The following is a 20,087-nucleotide window of genomic DNA, read 5'->3' as shown; positions in this document are numbered from 1 at the left end:
GATATTGAGATGGAAAGGCCCCTGCAACCTAGAGCTCTCTGAGTAGAAGTCCAATGTGTTTTATCCTGTCAGTTGCCTCTGCCACTCTATGCATCTACAGGGATCTTAAAGTTGGGATAGATACAAACGTAATTCAGTGCTACCACTATAAGTCATCTAAAATATCCACTACAAAAGAAAATGTAAATTTAACAATGTAAAAACAGAAAAATTTATCAGACTCTGCACATTACAATAACTATATGCATTTGCTAATGCATGTCAGTAACAAGAAGAGCCTTCAGATATAGGGTAACACTGTCCTCTGCAGGACTAAACATCTCCATGCGTTTCGTGCTCTTTGAGTTTGGCCGTCTTTTGATATTTCTGATCTGAAGATTTATAGCACCACCCAGTGAGACACCCCGGCATTGCAGCTCCTTATGAGACCACTTCTGTGTATTAAATATGAAATAATTCAACAGCGTTCCTGTTTCAATGGAGGTTGTGACTATGAATGCGTTGCCAGTTTCATAAAGTTTTACTTAGCCTCACCGCAAATTTCTATACACTTTTCCTTGCCAAATAGCTGGCCATCATTTAATAACATCCAAAACACAGCTTGAATCAGATTGTTTGTGTGTGTGTGTGTGTGTAGCACCTATGAGTGTCAGTGGCCCCTGTGCACCAGCAAGATCTGAACCTCTTCCTGCCCCTACTGGAAACCTCCTGGGATGGAACAGTATTTACCTCACTAAATTTCCAAGATGACAGTAAAGAATATCAGGCATATGATTGCAAGGATAGAACTCACAATATGCTTATAACCAGTAATATTATTTAAATAAAACAAATTCATGTGACTCTGTACTTTTCAGAGGGTAGGGGAAGACGTAGCCTACATGTGCAGGCACAAATGTCTCAACATTACAACAGAGTAGCGTAGGCTGTCGCTTATGGTCGTCGTAATCTTCGTCCAAACGGTTCCTGTTTTTAGGGCAACCCAGAGCCATGGGGTTAACCACCAACTTTGTTAACTACATTTCCCAAAGTAATCACCAACATGTCTGTCGTCTCCGAAAACGATTACATCATGTCAATGACAGATCGCTCAGCTCACAACTCATTGGTTTTCCAACTATCTGTCAGGAAGTAGGAGGTTCCCGGAAGCTCATCCCACAAGGCGGAAGCAAAGGCCGTAGCCTGTGATGAGGAATCACCGACAGCCGAGAAAGTGAAACAGCGAAAAAATCTTTCAATAGTGGCAATCCGGGGGTTTGCACACATACGAACGGCCGGAACTTTTCACTTATTTACTGCGTATTACGGTAAGAAATAATCTCTGAGAACAACGTTGGGTGTTTCACAGCTAACGTTACTTAGCTGGCTATCCAACAAACAAGTGTTCTGTGATCATTGCTCTAACCAGATAGCTAGCTAGCAGCAGGACTGTGGAGCGTTGACTAAGAAGCTAGCTATCTTATGACATATGTGCGATGCTTTCTTTACCCTTCTGGTCGCACACACCTTTTCAGAAATATTTTATCAGTCATTTCTGAAAACATGGTAATTAATGTCGCCTTGCCAGTCAGCAAACTGACTATTGTGTTCTAGCAATGTTTACGTGGAGAACGTCCTAACTAGCTAAGCTTAGCTAGATAGCCCTAGCCAAATAACGTTGTTTGGCAGATCTAAATACTGTAATTTAACCTGTCAGTTTAAAAAATGTTAACGTTAGATCAGTAGCCGAATAGGTAAGTAGACAGCTGAATTCCGCTGCATTGCATTGGAATCGCTCATTTACTGTGGAAGGTGGACACTGTTCCTGTCAGCTAACTAGATAAGTGTTATAAATGGTATACGGCACTGGTCTGAGACATATTTGTGTAGTCTAGCTATCTGGGCAATTAGGAAGCCGTACAGCTAAAATTACAGATTGCTATCAAGTTAAGGCCTTATCAGGTGGTCTGGACGGACTTTACTTGAGTTGAGTGGATTGTAAATCGAATGAAACAAATCGAGAACAAGTGGACTACGATCTTGACCATGGCAGGCGTTGGTCAGTCATGCCGCAGTGATCTTTATTCTCATTTCTAATTAACCCTAGTTTGCTTGCTGGATAAACTGGGTCGGCAGGTATGTAGTCCGCCAAGTCACGGGTTGGGAGAGCATATCCCATACCTATACAGCACATAGAGTTCGGCCCTTTTTGGGATTTACTACAGATACTAGCTGGCTATGTTAACGTCAGTGTAGCTGACTAACCGAAATGTAAGGAATTTGAAAGGCCTCTCGTTTTTTCTCCTTGTCGAAATAAATGCGTTGCCCCATAAGCTGCGGTTTTGCACGCTGTTATGTACATGTAACATTTATTTACTGAACTACCCCATAGAGGAGAGTTCTTGTTTTTAAGAGCAATGCTGCTCGGGCAGGCTCCCTGGCTTATCCATACAACAGTAACCTTTCCAGTCATACCCAGTGAGATTTTAATGAATAACCTTGGATCACATGAGTTCAGAACGTTTCCCATCCTCTGTTATGATTCACTAAATTATGAAACCGTTGCAGGATCTCTCATTAACTCATTTTGTACCTCTCTGGCACATTTTGTCAAATACAATGGAGTTGAATTAATCTAAGATCATTTGACTAAATCAGCAGAGCACATTACAATGATATAGCCTAGAATGCCAGAGTTGGTAACTTACCCGTCTTTGCACGTATTTATCTTTTAGCTATTTTTAATAGTAAATAATAATTCACATTTTACAGATTGTCTTGGTTGAATTAAAAATGAATGTGTGTACATGGGTGGAAAATATATTTATCCATCATGTCCATTTTCTTTGCACATTAGAATCACAATATTAAGACACAGAATGTTATAGAAATGATCAGTTTCTTTAAAGCATGGTTAGAATATACTGGCTGAGCACATTACACAGTGAAACCACCATGGTCCAATTAGTCTGGCAGTTAGGATTTCAGCATGGGGAGATGCTTCCTCTTTGTGTTCAGCTGATGAGTTCATTTATCGAGAACTTGGCAAAGATTTTCTATGCTTTCCATTGAAGGTTTTAGTCATGTGTCCATCCTGGTAGCAGACCAGCTAATGAGGACTTTCAGAAAATTGTGATTGATATCTTGGATAATTTCTGAAATGCTCACTTGGATTTTCAGTGGATCAGATTTGGATTTCCAAAAGGTTTGTTTTTGTTATACTGTTTGTCTTTGCAGATTTACAAAGCTCAGGTCAGTAGCAATTTTGTATAAATGGTAAAATGGTACACTTTATTGATCCCCGTGGGAAAATTCGTCTTCTGTATTTGACCCATCCGAAGCAGTGGGCAGCCGCAGTGCAGCACCCGGGGACCAACTCCAGTTCTTTTGTCAGTGCCTTGGTCAAGGGCACTGACAGCAGTATTAACCCTATACATGCATGTCTTTTTGATGGTGGGAGGAAACTGGAGCACCCGGCAGAAACCCACGCAAACACGGGGAGAACATGCAAGCTGTAAGAATGTTGACTGCTGACTTACACATAACAAACTCAAATCCCAGATGGCACTTTGCATGAATTGCATAGCTCATGTACCTCACATGGATTACTGCATTACCATGTCTGTGTAAACATTTTGTTTAAAAAATGCAAGTCACATAGATTGACTGAGCTTGTTCACCATTACTTGTCTTACTGTGGCCACTTTACCTGTTGATGTTGTACTGCTACTCTTTCATGTCTGACCTTTCATATCAACACAAGGTCTGTGTAATTGTGTTGCCTGTAAACTCAAATGGAATTTGAACCTTGTGGTTTGAAGAGATTTAAGATCATGCACATCGGGTTGCCTTGCCGAGATCTGTGCTTTTTGTACTGGAGTTGTAAATGTCGCTGGAGAAGACGATTTCTGGTGTAATAATGACATTTTGGAAAGTCTGTAAAGACTGTCTCCACTGTGTCACACCATCCTATTCAGTAATTTGTCTTCTGATATGTTGTATCTTATCCACCAAATTCCAGAGATCAGATCTTGTAAATGCGTTTAAAAACACTGGAAGCCTGCTAAGGGGAAACATACAGATTGAATTGTCAGAGCACAAACCCATCGTGCACCCTCAGAGCTTTTTTTGTCTGTTTTAAAATAACAACGCAAGTAAACCTATTAGTATATTTGGTTTCGTTTCACTTTTTCCTTCTGGCATAACAAACCATTGTGACTGTACTGTAAGGTGTGCAGTGTGTGATTAAGGAAGACCTGGTGTTTGGTGGTGACTCACTACCCTGTTGAGTTGTTCCTGACACCCTGGTGGGCTGAGAAACAGCCCTCTCTATTAGTGTAATAAATGCGACATTTCCTGGTTTCAGCCTTGGTGCAGACTGTGTGTGTGGAGTTCAGGTCTGTGGTTGGAAGGCCCAGCCCACTGGCAGTTCAGCACGATTTAAATGTAACTGTTCAACCCGTGACACTGGCTCCCTGTGCAGCAGTGCAGTCAGCAGCCTGTTCTTATCTGTGCAGGATAGGAGGACTGTATGTATCCAGGCAGGTAGACTGGAGTCAGAAAATGTATGTGTGCTGCACGTACAAAATTGGACACTGACAAACCATGTGTGCTTTGTTCTTTATTTTTAGCCATTTTAGCATGTGTTTGCATCAATGTTAATAGAGGCTACCTGTACTGTATGTACAAGTAATGAAGAGCTCAGTAAATGCCTTTATGGCATCACAAAGCTCCCTTCAATGTGTTCCACATCCCCTTATCAGTGTTTCTCCACTTGGAAACTTGCAGTGAAAATCACAATTCATTTGTCATGGATTGCAGATCATGGCATTGTGTCACATCTGTTCTCTGACTCATTTGAACATTGTCTAGGAAGAATTCACAAAATGAACATGGCTGGCTGTCTTGGCCTATTTAAAGTCATTTTTGACACTGTGTTTCACACGATAGTCAGAGAAGCGTGAGGCTGGGTGTTGCTAGATGCATAGGTTTTATATACTGATAAAAACAGGCCCTTAGGTATGGCTTATGTAGGCCTATAGTATAACCAGCTTATTATCAATATGGATTTCTATGGAAGCATGTTGATGTCATGACTAGGACTGTTAACTAAAAATGGCAGAAATGTTTACTGTTTAACACTTTTTTTCATCAGAAAAATGTTGATAATGAGCCAAAGAGTTGGTTGAGATAAGTGACATGAAATTTGGCATATTACATTGTATGGGAAAAAGTGTGGCTTAAGGCAACACCATGACCCTAGCCAGCCTACCGCAACAATGGACCCTTTACATCAGGTATGGACTTGGTGAGGAAATGCTGGCAGAAGATCATTCTGGATGAAATAAGCATTTGCTCAGTATGGTTGTCAAGCTTCAATTGTCCTACCATATTACTAGTTTTTTCTCTCTTTCTCTCAAATGTTCTCTTTGTATTTTTCTCTGTGTCAGCACTTGAGTACTTCTTTCTAAAGCGAACAAATGTTTTGTAGTGTTGACTTTTTGTTCTTCCTTGGATTACCATTTGACCACTGTTTTGCATTGAAACTAATATTCCTGTCAGTCAGGCTAGAAAATGTAGGCTAGCCTTGGTTTTGATTTATGCAACAGGTTTATCAACAGGTTCATTATGGACAAGTTTGGTTGTCATCAGTTTGGTTGTCATCAGTTTAAACAACTCTTGATTATGCTCTCGTAAAAAACAAATATGTTAAGGATCTCTATTGATTTGTTTGGCTGTCCTTACTTTCTTGTATTTTCAACTGTCTGTCTGAGTCTTGAGCTGGAAGGATATGACTTGTGCCTGAAACTGACATTTCAAGCTGCCCCCTTCGCCTGATTAAAATATGCTTTCCTTTTACCTTCTCATAACGCAACCTTGAGCTAATCACCAGTCAGGTATGCTTCATAGTTTTAACTGTACCACCCTCAACATTGCTCTGCTCCTGTTTGTTGGCGCTTGGAACAGTGTGCTTGTCATGACCTGCAGGCTTTCTGAAACGGCTCCTGTGTTTACTGAAGCATGCAGGCCACAGCACGCTCTTTGAACCAGAATGACTGATAATTAGGAAATAACAATGGTGTTCTTTTACGTCTGAAAGACAACCTGTCCAAAAAAAGTCCACATAATTTTTCCTGCATGTAGATGTTGGTTTATGGGTCATGGGCCATGGGAATTCTTTTGAGTCATTCAGAAGGCACAGATATTTTCAGAATGGTATGAACACAAGATGTAGCATGTAATTTTTAGTTTCAAAATAAACATTCTAAGCTCTCTAAATCTAATCTAAAACAAGTGCAATCACATGACTGCTGGAGATGGCAATACTCTGCCACAGTGTAGATGGTATTGCTGCACTGTATTTCAACATAAAAAGGGGAAAATGCAGAATCAAGTTTGAAGCATATGAAACCAGAAGACCATAGAAGTGGTCTTCAGCCAGTTTGATCTCTTTTCCTGAGGGGGATACCTTCAGGAGGGTGAGCAGAGGCATTAAATGGAAATGGTAGTGGTTGTGGGGTCCAGGTCTGTGAATTTACTCTGTTGTGATATATGTATGTACAACTGTTCAAAGTATTGTGCTTCAGTTAAAGGATTTGGATTTGGTCAGACCTGTGAATTGTTGATTCTGCATATGAGTTCCACATTGTGTGCTTTAAAGTCTAGCTTGCCCAACTGTAATTTTTAGACACAAGTGACACCCTTGTTTACCCAAATGATATTGTGTCGTCTTGCCCTCAAGCCCTTTTGTTGCCAGGATGGGAGAGAATGGAATTGCAGTGGTTCTCTGCCCTTTGCAAGTGTCAGTCACTGCACAGTCACAGAGGAGACTGCCATGAATATTTCATACTGTCTCTAGCTGCTGCTTTACTGACCCACTTTGCCTGCAAAAGCCTCCTGAGACAAGATGCCATTAAAAGTTAAAGCATAGCCTGGCAAAATGCACTTAGACTCGTGGCTTACTTTCCAATGAGCAGAGCCTGCCGTTTTCATCCAGTCTAGTTTGGATCTGGGTGGGAGAGGCTGTAAGGGCTCTTGATTGGATTTTCTCGTGGTGTAGTAGATTTGCAGAGGCATGGGGAACAGGGGGATATTGTGGGTGAACATTTACAATCATAAAACATCATTGCTGCCCTGGGGTAAGACTAGGGCAGTGAGCCTTTTTGTATTATCGGTATTTTAATGTTATGGGTAAGACTATCAATATTTTGAAGGTCGAACCCATGGATATTTGTGTGGGCTGTTGCATCATGTGGCACTAAAGATATCCAACTGGAAAAAATTACATTCCCCTTTCCTTATTAAAATTTTTTTTTTGAAGCTCAAGACTCAAATCATTCTAATGTCAGAAGACTGAAGTGACTATAAAAAGAAAACTGAGTGCAATCTGGATAATTGCCAGCTGGTTGTGTGTTCATGATGTTGATTCTGTGCTTGTTTTAGGATCCTTTGCCAGTCATCCCAAAATATTATTATCACAGGTCATTTTTTGAAACAAGGTTTGGATGGGACATGGTAAATCTACTTCTAAACATATGAAGTGACATCTGTATTCGTATGATACCTCTTAAGATTACTTAACTGTCTGGTGAAGTGACCTCTGTTTTGATCTCTTCAGAATAGCCAGCAGATCTATGTATGATTTTGGCAAATAAACAAAGGGTTTGACTGGCACATCTGCATTCCAGTTATGCTGGTATTTTTTCTTTGTAGCATTTCCTGTTGCAGCCTGCATCCTGCAAAAATGGCCTGATTGCCTTGATTTATTTCCTGTTTGTTTTGGATAGGCTGTGATTTTGCAGTTTTGACCCTTTGAATCAGACTTGTGTCAAAGCTGCTGCCTGTGTACACTGTGTGGCAAAGGGAAGTATGTTCCTTCATTAATTCAGTTTGCAGAACCACAACTGATAAGTGTCACAGATCTGCAATAAAAAAATCCTGAAAACTGATGAGGTTGTGCTCCATACAGACGTTCACTTAATGACATGACACAGCAGTGCTTATTCTGAATGCATCTTAGTGTCTACATTACATTATTGGCAGTTAGTAGATGCTCTTATCCAGAGCGACTCACAATGTTATCCATTTATACAGCTGGATATTTTACCGAGGCAATTGTGGGTTAAGTACCTTGCCCAAGGGTACACCAGTAGTGCCCCAGTGGGGAATCGAACCAGCAACCTTTTGGTCACAAGTCCTGCTCCTTAACCACTATGCTACACTGCCGGCCCTGTCTAGAAGCCGTCTAGTCTGTTCTGATGCTCAGTAGCAAAACCCTTTCTTGTGGAACTGTGTAGGAATAATGTCTCAAATCGTGCCATCACTGATGCAGTTGCTCCACAACACACCATTTCACATCCTGGACACGATCAAGCATCATATGGTGAAGATGAAGTCCTGCTCAGGGGCAAGCTGCCAGTGGCGGCGCTATTTTCCAGGTTTTCCTTATTGTTTCCTTCCCTGGCCTTGCTTTCAGCTCACTTTTACTCCTGGCCCAATCAGAATCCATCAAATAGGGACTGTCCTTTTATCAGTTGCAGTTGAAGTCACTGCCTAGTTGCAAAAACACAAGAAGAGCTACTTGTATTTTTTCCAACATTTCATTCAGTAGTTCCTTAGCAGGTGACACAAACAGTGTGCTTGACTTTTTACTTTGCTTGTTGTGTCTGCAGAAAATCAGCCCTGTCACTTTCATGTCACAGGCTTCCAGAAATTTGATCAGCAAACGGTTTCATCTCATACTGGCAAAACAATGCAAAGCTAGTGCAGCTGTAGGCCAAAGTCCAAAGGTGCTCATTGCAGTCATAACAAACCTACAAGTGAGCACTGCTGCTGAAAGCCCTGAGTATGGGCAGGTTTCAGGAAGTTCTCTCTGTTTTTCTTTGAGTTGTTTCAAGGAGAATACTTTTGGTCTCTGTTCCTGTGCAGTGATGCTGAATAAGCTCTTCCTTTAACCGACACTGTTTGGTTTAGGCAGAGAGGTTTAGGTTCTGAAAGGGGACTGCAGCAATAACAGGACAAACATGAAAACCAGGTCTGCTGAGGGAAGGGACCCTATTTCTTGCTGTAACAGAGTAATATTGAATGACATTCAACAGTTACCTCTCAGTTCCTCTTGAGCATGTTTGGCTTTGACCCTGTCGAGGAGAGAGGTAGATTGAGTTGTTCCAATGTGCTATGGTTTCTCATTTGCATCTAGTTGAGGGTCTTGAATGATACAGCAAGGGGGTAGGTGATTTGAACCCAGTCATGTCATGGTGTTAGCAGTTACAGGTAATAAAAGTTCATATTGCAATATTTAAAAGTTCAAGTGAAGGTTTACTTTCTGTAATTGTGTGCCCAACTATATTAAGACCAAAGAGTAAACCTCACATCACAGCGGCGCAATTGGCAATACCATAAATATGGAAGGTCAAATCATGAGCCAGAGTGATTATAAATGAAATGTTGCTAAAATGATCTACAATGATAATATTTTTTCAAAGCTTGTTTTCACTGTTTTTAAATGCAAACAACTGAACAACACATTTCGTAGCTGGTGCACAGCTTTTCCTTTATCCTGTGTGGTCCAGTTTGTGTAGTTTTTTCGATGCTCTTAAAATAGTGCCATACAATCTCGCCTCTCTCCTGTGTCTTCATATTGTGGTGTACCAGTGTAGATTTTATATCGCCTAGCTGAAGTTAAACTTCCATGGGTCTGTCTCACTTTCCGTCTCAGTTTGCTGTATTGCAGATGGAGAGCCATGTTCAAGGTCAGAATGTTGAGTCTGTTTTGTAAATGCAGCAGATTGGTGATGGCAGTTCCCACCAGCATTTCAGGACTCGCTGTGTATAAATATCATTAAATGATAAGCTAATGTACACCTCATCCACCTGGCTGTACATGGCCTCATTGCCCCTCCTTCACAAAAGTGTAAATTTGTGAGTCAGCATGCTGTGAAACTGACTGCAAGCAGTCCAGAAGAATGGATAGAAATGCTAATTTCCCTAACAAACGAGTTTGTAAAATGCAAACTTGACCTTTATTTATATCAAAATTCAGAGGACATTGATGTGCTACTCATTCAGTATTAACATGTACAGTTTATAAAGGGATCTGTATATATATCTGTAACATAATGGATGTGGAGCAGTGCAGAGAGAGCGGGATAGGGGAGGATTGAGTATTAAGTGCTGCATGATTGATGCTGGCCTAGTACAGGATGCAAACCAGTGGGTCCAGTGTCTCTTACGGTGCTTGTATAGAAGGGGATGGAAGAATAGTATTTATCCAGTCTGTTTAGAAGAGGCTTTCTTTCTGTTGCCCAGGCTCACACGTAGCCTGTGATACTGAGCTGAACATGGACTTCCTCATTACACATGGAGTAAATATTTGAATTACAGTATGTCTGGAACAATTTTGAGTAACACTGAGTGGAGTCGCCTTGTTCATTATTGCCCTGACCCTAGTTCTGTTCCAGGATGTATTTACTGGTGTTGCTGTGCCATACGGACACTAATCTGGTTCTTTTAAGTGACTGCTCTGTCAATATTTTCTGTGTATCAATAGCTTATGGCTCTTGTGTTGTGCTCCCAGGTTCCTTGGAGGAGTGCGCTGTCCCAGCTGGCCCAACCCTGCCCCGCCACATCCAGCCAAGCACGTCCCGGCCTCAGTTTCGTCCCCATCCCTGCGCATCCCAGTGCGCCACACTTCCAGCCCTCTCTCCCAGCGTAGCCTCTGCTCAGCTCCATGGCGGGTCGGGGAGGACCGGCGCGATCCAACGGGCCGGCCGCAGGCAACAAGATCTGCCAGTTCAAACTGGTCCTGCTGGGGGAGTCGGCGGTGGGCAAGTCCAGCCTGGTGCTGCGCTTCGTCAAGGGCCAGTTTCACGAGTACCAAGAGAGCACCATTGGAGGTGAGTGAGTGCAAATATGGCCGCGTCTGCTTCACTGTTCACTGGGGAGTTCTCAAGCAGCCTGGGTGTCAACTTCTCTGCCTGCTCTATGGGTCATATTAAACATCCAGCCCTGATTCTATAGGGTAGAATACATTATAAGAGCCAGTGAACTCCAGATACTCGAAACACTTTGAAGTTTTTTTACAGTGCATTTGTTTTAGGGGTAAGATGGCTATCTGTGAAACTGTGATGTCACCTGCTGCAGAGCGTTTGTGCCTCTTATCATCTGCAGGCAGCGCTTGCACATCGTCTGACATCTGTTTTTCACCTTCGTGTAATCTGTTTTTAAACAATTTTTATGTTGCAGCATGTTTGCTCTGTGGTACGTATTGGTAGAGTATATGTGATTTCCCCTGTCTGAAACCACAGGCTTGAAATGGAACTCAAACGCACCAAAGTAGTTATTTTCATCTACATGTGCCAGTAAACAGCCTTGCCTGCCTCAGAGCCAGATCAGGAGATGGGGCGGGGCAGAAAAGCTGGTTCTGGGCTGCGTAGAGCTCACCTGACTGCCTCCTTAGCTGCTGTGAGTCTGGGACAGTAGTCTCCATTTATTATGGAGTCAAAGATCAAACCCCAGAGAAATCGGAAGTGACAGCGAGGCTTTAAGAGTCCTGATTAAAATCTGTCTGTGCTTAGAGTCTTGTATTTCCTTTTGAAGGAAGGTGAGGTGGAAGAAGGGGAGGCCTTCAAATGTTTGAGCAGGAAGGAAACTGGTCAACAATGGAGTTTCCTGTCTGATTCAGCAGTGGTCATATGAGATGGTGACAGGGGAAATGGAGAGAAATATGCAGTTGTGCTCTTTCTTCGTTTTATAAAAATGCCCGTTGAAGCTTCATTTAAATTATAATTTGAGAAAAATATAATGAAACAGGGTAGAGAAAAGAGGGGATTTGTGGAAAAAAGAGGAAACCAGAATACCATACCAGCCTGTTAAAGGAAAATAGTCAGCAGATTTTTTTCCCCTACCACTTAAGCCCAGCATCAGCAGCCTGGGCAAGGGTCATGGTGCTGTGCTGAGGCCTGAACTCCGGGAGAGAGCTGCATTCCCCACTGCCATGTGACTGATGTGCCGCACACTGAAGGGGCTGAGCCAGTAAAAAGCTTAGGATCACAGGATTAGCTTTCCCACCCTCCCTCCCCCTGTCAACATACACACACTCTGTCACACTTTCTCACACTCTCACTCACACTCACACACTCTCACACTCACACTCACACTCACACTTACACACACACACACACTCTCACACTTTCTCACACTTTTTCACACTCTCATACACTCTCTCACTCACACACTCACACACACTCACACACTCTCTCACTCCCACACACACTCTCACTCTCACACACTCTCACACTCTCTCACTCACACTCTCATACACTCTCACACACTCTCACACTCCTCCTGTGGGGAGGAGTGTTGTACTGGTGTGAACATTTTATATTGTTGCCATGAGTCGTATTTATTAGTTCAAGTTCCATTTGTGCAGGTGGATTCCAGAAAAAAAGAAAAATCATAGAAAAGCAACTGATAAATGGAAGAAGAGTTATAAAAAATGGGTTATTAGTAAAGTACTAGAATCAGGTAATTTGAATCACAGAAACTTGTGTCTCCATAGTGCAAGATAATAAGAGACCACACAGTTCTAATGTGGGCGGGCAGATCATTCCAAAGGAAGAAAAGGCGACCCCATTCACATTCATGAACTGAGAAGTGAACGGTCCACTATTCAACAGAAAACCAGCGTAGGAAGGCAAAACTAATTAGCATGTGGCTCGTCCATGTCCCTTGCATTTTATTTCAAGATGACTGGAACAGGTTGCCTCTTGTGGTCTGCTAGTGGACTCTCAAAAGGCATTGCGTCACCAGTTAAAGTACTTCCTTCCCAACTCACATCAGCATTTTGTTACTTCCTTATTGACAAGCAGCACAGAAAACATTCTTCACCTTAATCACACTAACCCTTTGGAGTAGAGTGAATGTTATCAAAGTGGTTGTGGCTCCACAGTTCAATTACATCTCTATGATGCTCCCAGTGAATATTCCCCAAGTGGTGTATAAACAGTATGACAAAATTGTTAAAGATTTTCTTTGGGACAGGAAGAGGATTAAAATGAGCAAGATGTTTTCCCAAAGGTGCCCTATGACTACCAGATGTAAGACTATATAATTTATTTTTTATTATTTTTTATTTAAACTGTATAATCATTGTTGTGATGTGGATACGGGCTTGAACTGGTTAAACACAGAGGAGGATCTGGCATTACCAAATCCTCCCATCGACATTCTTTCACAGCGGGCAAGGGAACCTGATGAATCCAAGTCCTATAGTGTCCTACTCAATGAAGATGTTTAAAATGTCACAGTTCAAACAACCATATGCCTCACTGTAGCATCACCCTGAGATATGAATAGGTAAAAGAATGGTGTACTGAAAAAGGTGGCAATCCAAAGGGGTAAATACTATTGGTGACTTGTTGGGGTGTTTGTGTCGTATTCAGAGTTAATGGAGAAATATAATGTCGGAGGAAGAGGTAGTTTCTGGAAATTCTTACAAATGAGACATTGTATAAGTAGTAAATTCCATTTAAGGGATAACCCACTGATTGAGTATTTTAAGTTACCACATACCTCAAAAAACTACTTGGGGACACATACAATAGCATCAAAATAGTTTGGCAAAAGTTCAAGTTCTTGAATTTCTTGGGAAAAGGCTAGCGTTGATGCTGTGCTCACATCCCCGGCTCTGTCTTTTGGGGGGTGAGGGATAGGGCAGAGGTACCTAATTTAACTAACAACGAATTTACCGTCATGGTAGAGGGCAGTATAACAGCAGCCAGAATGATATTACTTCACTGGAAATTCCCTAGAACTCTGGACTTGAAAGAGTGGATTGATGAAATGATCAGGACTCCATCATATGAAAATATGCTGGGAAGAATTAATGAGAAGCATAAAATGAAGCAGACACGGGATCATTTCTGGCACCATATACTATATAACAAAGTGCAAAAAAATGTTAATGGGTATTGATGTCTTTTTCAGGTTGCATAATGTTCCCTCACTTTATTTCTTTTGTTTTCTTGTCTTATTTATTAGTCTCTTTGGTTTATATAATGAATGGCTGACGCATAGATGCCGCAGTGTACCTGTTTGGATGTGTAAACGATAAAAACTTGAATTACGAAAAAAAAGAGTGATGAAAGAGTTACTGCTGAGGTTCAGTGTGAAAGCACTTAGCCTTAGCTGGACTGATGTGAATTCCTCAGATAGGCCTTCACGCCAGAGAGCGAAAGCAGCCACTGTCTAGAAAATGGGGAAAAAAGACGGAAGAGAGGGTCTGCCAGTTAATGGTGATTTTAGTGGACCAGGGGGAGTGTTGGTAAACAGGATGGATTGAAGATAAAGATCAGCAGAATGGAGAACAGAACAGAAATAACAAGGGTATTAAAGATAAATATTAGCAGCAGGGAGCCAGTGAAGGAAATGAGCTACAGCAGTAATGTCATAGAAGCAAGAACCAGAGAAGTCCAGCTTTGCCTTTGAGTTTTGCTTTAGTGGAAGGAAGTGTACACATTAAGGAGGAGGGAAGCAAAGAAAGAATTACAGTAATCAAGTTGATTATAACGTACCATTTCATTTTGTTATCTCAGGAAAGCAATGCCAAAGAGGAATGCATGACATTAGGCCAGCATTGCTCTGTTGTCCCCATGAATAATGCAGCAGGGGATGGTAAGGATTAGAAAGTGTGACTAAAGGGGGACTGCAGTGCTCTGCCGTCTGCTTGAATCGCAGATGGACTGAAGAAGCAATGCATCCATCATTTATTGTACATATCCATCCTGACAAGCTGCTCTACCTCTGCGCAGCAAGGATGCCTAGTTTTCAGTCACCCTTACCATGCCCCCCCCCCCCCCGCCACACACACACACACACACACACACACACACCACCACACACACACACACGCAGACGCACGCGCGCACACACACACACACACACACACACACACACACACACACACACACACACACACACACACACACACACACACAGATAACAGCTGGGAGATGTGAGGCATTCTAGGTCAGAGACTGAATTGCCTGTAATGAGACCTTTCCCCCCAAAGAATCAATCCTTCTGCACCGTTATTTCTTTTCAGTCTTTGTTAACATGAAGGTCACAGAATTGTCCCATTTAAGGGCAGTGAAGTCCATGTGAGCATGAAGGCAGTACTCAGTGCAGTTGAGAACTGGAATCATAATTGGAATACCAAATAAATGTTCAAAATTATCTTTTGACTCAAACTCAAAATATGCGTGTATGGAAGGGACCCTCTCGTATATGCATGACACTCCATGTATTCTCTTTGCTTTTAGCCGTGTTCCCTTGACTACACGGTGACGCATATATGCATGCATAACTGTTTTCTCTGAGATTGTCCCCTATGGTCAAAATTCAGAGCAAACTAAAAGCATGCCAGGTCAGACTGGAACTGGGGTTTCTGCTTGAATATTCTCTCTACACAAGTTTGGTCTTAAGACAGGTCATGCAGTCATTAAAATTACTGCCACTTTAATGTTGGTAAATTGCAGTGTAATTTTCAGGTGTAGTCTTGTGCTCTATCCTAGAGATACTCAACTTTTTAAACCAGCTGCTTAATTGTTAACAACAGTTGTCTTCCCCAAGATGTTATTACTTCAGTGAGATCAGTTAAAGTTCTGAATCAGCTTTAATACTAATAGTGTCATGAATCATATGCGCAGTCTGGTGCGGAATGAGTAACTTTTGAAGTTCTCTGTAAGTGTTCACATAACAGAGCCTTCACTGACTGTTCTGTTTAATGTCCTGCTTTTATGAACAGCTTCCTTGTACGAAAGCACTGTGCTGGACTGTTGGTGCATTGACTGTACATATTTCTCAGTTTGTGTGGGTGTTCCCCTGATGGGAACTGAAATGACCTTTTGATGGAGACTTTTTCCACTCTGAGTACCTTGGTAACAGGGACAGAGGGGAACTGCAACCAAAAGCTTGGTCCTGTTGGTGCGACTCTTTACTCTTCTGGTGTGTAGTACTAGAAAACATTCACTAAGCAGTACATAAAACAGGATAGATAGAACCACAAACCATTTCTGTCGACCGTAATATGGAGCGCAAGATTCACTTCAGTGTGGAGTTACTTCCTTCCGACAATGAAGGGGCAGACACCTTTTTGAGACTTGCTGATGCTGTGTGTTCTATTCATTTCTTACTTGCTTTCTTTTTTTCATATTTCCAGCTGCCTTCCTCACACAGACAGTCTGTTTGGATGACACAACAGTAAAGTTTGAGATCTGGGACACAGCTGGCCAGGAGCGATATCACAGCCTGGCGCCTATGTACTACAGAGGGGCCCAAGCGGCAATCGTGGTCTACGACATCACTAACACAGTATGTTATCTCTTGACTGTACCTCCAACCATACCTGTTGACAAAGATGGTACCTCACAGAAGGATCATTTTGCATGGACTTTGGCTAGATTCTTTGAACAGTCCAGTCACCTATCTTGCACAGGATTCACCTTAGTCTGAAGGAACAAGGGAAAGATGGTGTTAACATGGAAAAATGGAAATGTTTCATGAAACTCCACCATTACTTTTTCACCTGCCAGTTTAGATAGCTTGCATGGAAGCAAGCATTGTCCAGCATATACAGTTTCCTTTGGTCAAGGTGAGCAGACACAAATAACACCTCAAAATACACTTTAAGCGCAAAGAATTTTCTGAAAATAATTTGACAGTGAACTTCTTTAGTGTTTTGTGAACTTCTATACTTCCACACACAGCAGGCCCATTACAGGGCAATACAGAATGGAGAAAAATGATTTGATAGCTCCCCTTTTTCCATTTTTGAGCTTATATTCATTATCAGGAATGTATCATTAAACTCACCATTATAGTGTACACTATTCTTTGTTCCAGAGTGAGTGTACTCACCAAATGTGTTTTTGGTGTGAAATTGTGAGTGTGTCAGCTTTTCAAAGGTTTGTAGCCTTTTGCAGCTGACCGTACCTTGCCCCTGGCCACCACAGGGTGCCTCTGGCAACCCCCCAGCCTCTTGTGTCTTTTTCTGGATTTTTTTTTCCCCCTCCTCATCACATCCCCACCAGTGTGGGACCATAGAGGTCCAGTCTGCACAGAACCTGCAAAGCTTGATCCAGGCCCCTCATGCCTCATTAAGCTGTCATGTGAGAGCAAAAAGTTGTTGTGTTTCCACTCACTTGAATGACAGTGTTTCTTTTTTTTAGGCCATTCAGTTCCGTTAAGCAGCAAAAAGCATTTTCACTGTAAAGATACAGCTCATTCCAACAGTATTTGTTCCACATAAGGTAATTTTAGGATGTGATATGTGTTCTGGGAATCTTCTTGTTTCATAAGAAATAATAAAAACAGTTGCCCTTGTTATTACTGACAACACTGTTTGTGTTGGGCGGGGGTTGTTTTCTTAGGATACTTTCACACGTGCAAAGAACTGGGTGAAGGAGCTCCAGCGACAAGCAAGCCCCAACATTGTGATCGCCCTGGCAGGGAATAAAGCTGACCTAGCCAACAAGAGAGCAGTCGACTTTCAGGTGACTCCAAATTAAACTCTCACATGAAACAAACAGTTGAAGTACTTGAAGGTTTTTTTTGTTTTGACATCAATGTCATTTTTTTGTCATTTATTAATATTTTCAAACTAAAATACTTCTGCGTATAATAGTGTTTTTATGACTCGTGTAAAGTTAGGAACAGTTTGTTGCAGGAAGATTGTAATGGCTGGCATTAGTATAGTAAACCACATGATCAGACGTGTGTTGATCAAAGTGCAGACAGCTTGTGGGTTTAGAAACCAAATTCATTAACCAGAAAACTTTGTGGGCTTGAGCATGTGTGAGTGTAATTGTCCTTTTAATTAAGCTGTGTGTTCAGAATGATTCTTTTACAAGCTTAATACATTAGCATTTACAAGTGTGAGCTGGATTGACTCCCACCATCATTTCTCTCTTCTCAGGAAGCACAAGCATACGCAGATGACAACAGTTTGCTTTTTATGGAAACTTCGGCTAAGACTGCCATGAACGTCAATGAAATCTTTATGGCCATAGGTATAAGTCTTTTTATTTAAAAAGTACACATAATTTACCATTAATATATTGTAATGTGGGTGAATCTGCAGATATGAATGAAAGTGTCACTTTTTCTGTAGCCAAGAAGCTGCCGAAGAACGAGCCACAGAGTGGGGCGGGAGCCGGGGGCCGGGCCAGGGGAGGTGTGGATCTGCAGGACACCACCCCCCAGAGCCGGAGTGGCCAGTGCTGCAGCGGCGGAAACTAACGCACCGAGCCAGCCAACAACAGACCGACCGACAACCGACACCACCAAGACAAAACCAACCCCGAAGGATTGAAAAGACCACAATATCCATTCTTACCAATCGCACTTAACAGAGCCAACTGCTCGCTCTTTTTTTTCCTGTTCTGTTTTGAGCAATTTTTAAAATCATAAGCTGGAGGGATTTCTGCAAGCTTCCCTCCCAATCTCACAAACTCGCTCTCTTCTCCTGTTTGGTTCTACACAAAATACTAATTCCAGTATGTCTTAAGTCACTTTCTAAAGGAAAAGTTGTATCATACCTCCCGCTCTTGCCGGCTTTCCTCAGGTGATGGGTGCATGTAGCAACTGTAATTTTATTTTCTCTCCTGATCATCTCTGTGCCCCATCCACCCCTTTTATCCCTTTGGAAGATGCAGGGAGAGGAAAGGAGGAGGTCTATTCCTTCCAGATTCAGCTATCTTCTAGATTAATATTATTGTTGTTATTATTACTACTGCTGTTCAGGCACAAGCAAAGTAGGATGTGATTTGATAGGGTAAACATTCAGTGGTTGAAATCACGTAATGTACTGGAAATTCAACTGTATGCCTAGTGCATTTACAGTCATCATTACACCAGTGAGTCATTTTTTAACTTTGTTTTTGAATCTGTATGATACAATGTTGACAAAAAAGAATAAAAAAGATCAAGTAAGATTTTTGTTTCTGACCAAAATTGCAAATATGAGTATTGAAAAATAATTTTGCTGTATTTGTATTGTATGTTTCTCTTCAGACATGTAACCAATCAGTACTTATCGTCAGTACAGTACCTTCCAAATATAATATATATTTTGTCTCGATATATAATTTTGTAACTCAATAATTTTTGTTTTGAAGATCTCTGGTATTGAGTGTACTAGTTCTGTCTTTCTGCTCTTTTTTTCCAGAATTTTTTTTTTTTTATTCTTTTTTAACTTTTTTTTTTCTCCATTAGGGGATTATTTTGACCAGTGCTGTTGTCGTCACTAATGCCATTAATGACTAGCACAACAAAACATGCTGTCTGAATTGTGGAGCAGCATCTGATGTAGGGGTGGATGGACAGAGGCTCTTGTGGGGCAGTCTTTGACCCATTTGAGGGGATATTGTTCTATGGTATTTAGTGGGGGAGGGGGGTAGAATGGAACAGGGGAGAAGGAAAAACGTTGTAATTTTACCAATAAATATGGAGGGAGGTATCAAGTTAAATGTTGTCTGCTTAATTGCCCTCACATGCATTGCTCTTTTAAACAACATGCCAGTTTGTCTAACAGGCTTCCGGGAAAAAAGTCTAAAGATAGTGTCAACAATGAATACATAATTTATATCTGGGTGTATTCATATGCATTAATATATCAGAGTCTTGGGGCATATATGGTAATTAACCTGTGCAAGTGCTGGGTTACAATTTCCACAAGTTCAAAGTTTTGTCTTCTGGAGATTGGTAACAAAGACAGATCAAGCTTACTGGTGGAAAATTTCAGAAGTAGATTTCCTTGCTATTTGTGTTCTATGTTTACAAGCTTGTGAAGAGGTTAAAACAGCGATTGGCAAATTATTGGCCTGCACCAAAGCAAACCGCAGTGAGTAGGATGACTACACCAGGGCTCTCTGAATTCCTCAGATTCCTGCATCATTATTTCTTCCACTCCCCTGTCAGTCTGCTGCGGTCCTGTGACAGGCCACTTGACAGATCAAGCTAATAATCCTTGTTCCCCAGTCCTGGTCTAGTCCTACAAGGGCATCTGAGTGGTCCTGTCATGGCTACAATATCTGGATGACTGCTTGACT

The 20,087-nt window shown here is 41.6% G+C and overlaps 1 protein-coding gene across 1 annotated transcript; it reads left to right on the top strand.

The window, feature by feature from the left end:
• The first annotated feature begins 1,149 nt into the window (after window positions 1-1,149).
• LOC118777295 (ras-related protein Rab-5C) lies at window positions 1,150-19,035 on the top strand. The gene is made up of 6 exons (XM_036528127.1): window positions 1,150-1,307; window positions 10,556-10,874; window positions 16,199-16,350; window positions 17,409-17,531; window positions 17,954-18,047; window positions 18,149-19,035. Exons 2-6 carry the CDS (start codon window positions 10,709-10,711, stop codon window positions 18,274-18,276), a joined length of 663 nt encoding a protein of 220 aa, XP_036384020.1. The 5' UTR covers window positions 1,150-1,307; window positions 10,556-10,708; the 3' UTR covers window positions 18,277-19,035.
• Window positions 19,036-20,087: the final 1,052 nt, after the last annotated feature.

The sequence above is a fragment of the Megalops cyprinoides genome, chromosome 1 (assembly GCF_013368585.1).
Source record: "Megalops cyprinoides isolate fMegCyp1 chromosome 1, fMegCyp1.pri, whole genome shotgun sequence".
Taxonomy (NCBI): domain Eukaryota; kingdom Metazoa; phylum Chordata; class Actinopteri; order Elopiformes; family Megalopidae; genus Megalops; species Megalops cyprinoides.
This window is presented reverse-complemented; position numbering and strand designations above follow the sequence as displayed.

Excerpts from the sequence above, each read along its gene's own strand:
- LOC118777295 (XM_036528127.1), top strand. The coding sequence starts at position 10,709 with ATGGCGGGTCGGGGAGGACCGGCGCGATCCAACGGGCCGGCCGCAGGC. Across the intron at positions 10,875-16,198 it reads CCAAGAGAGCACCATTGGAG|CTGCCTTCCTCACACAGACA; the intron begins GTGAGTGAGTGC and ends TCATATTTCCAG. Across the intron at positions 18,048-18,148 it reads TGAAATCTTTATGGCCATAG|CCAAGAAGCTGCCGAAGAAC; the intron begins GTATAAGTCTTT and ends CTTTTTCTGTAG.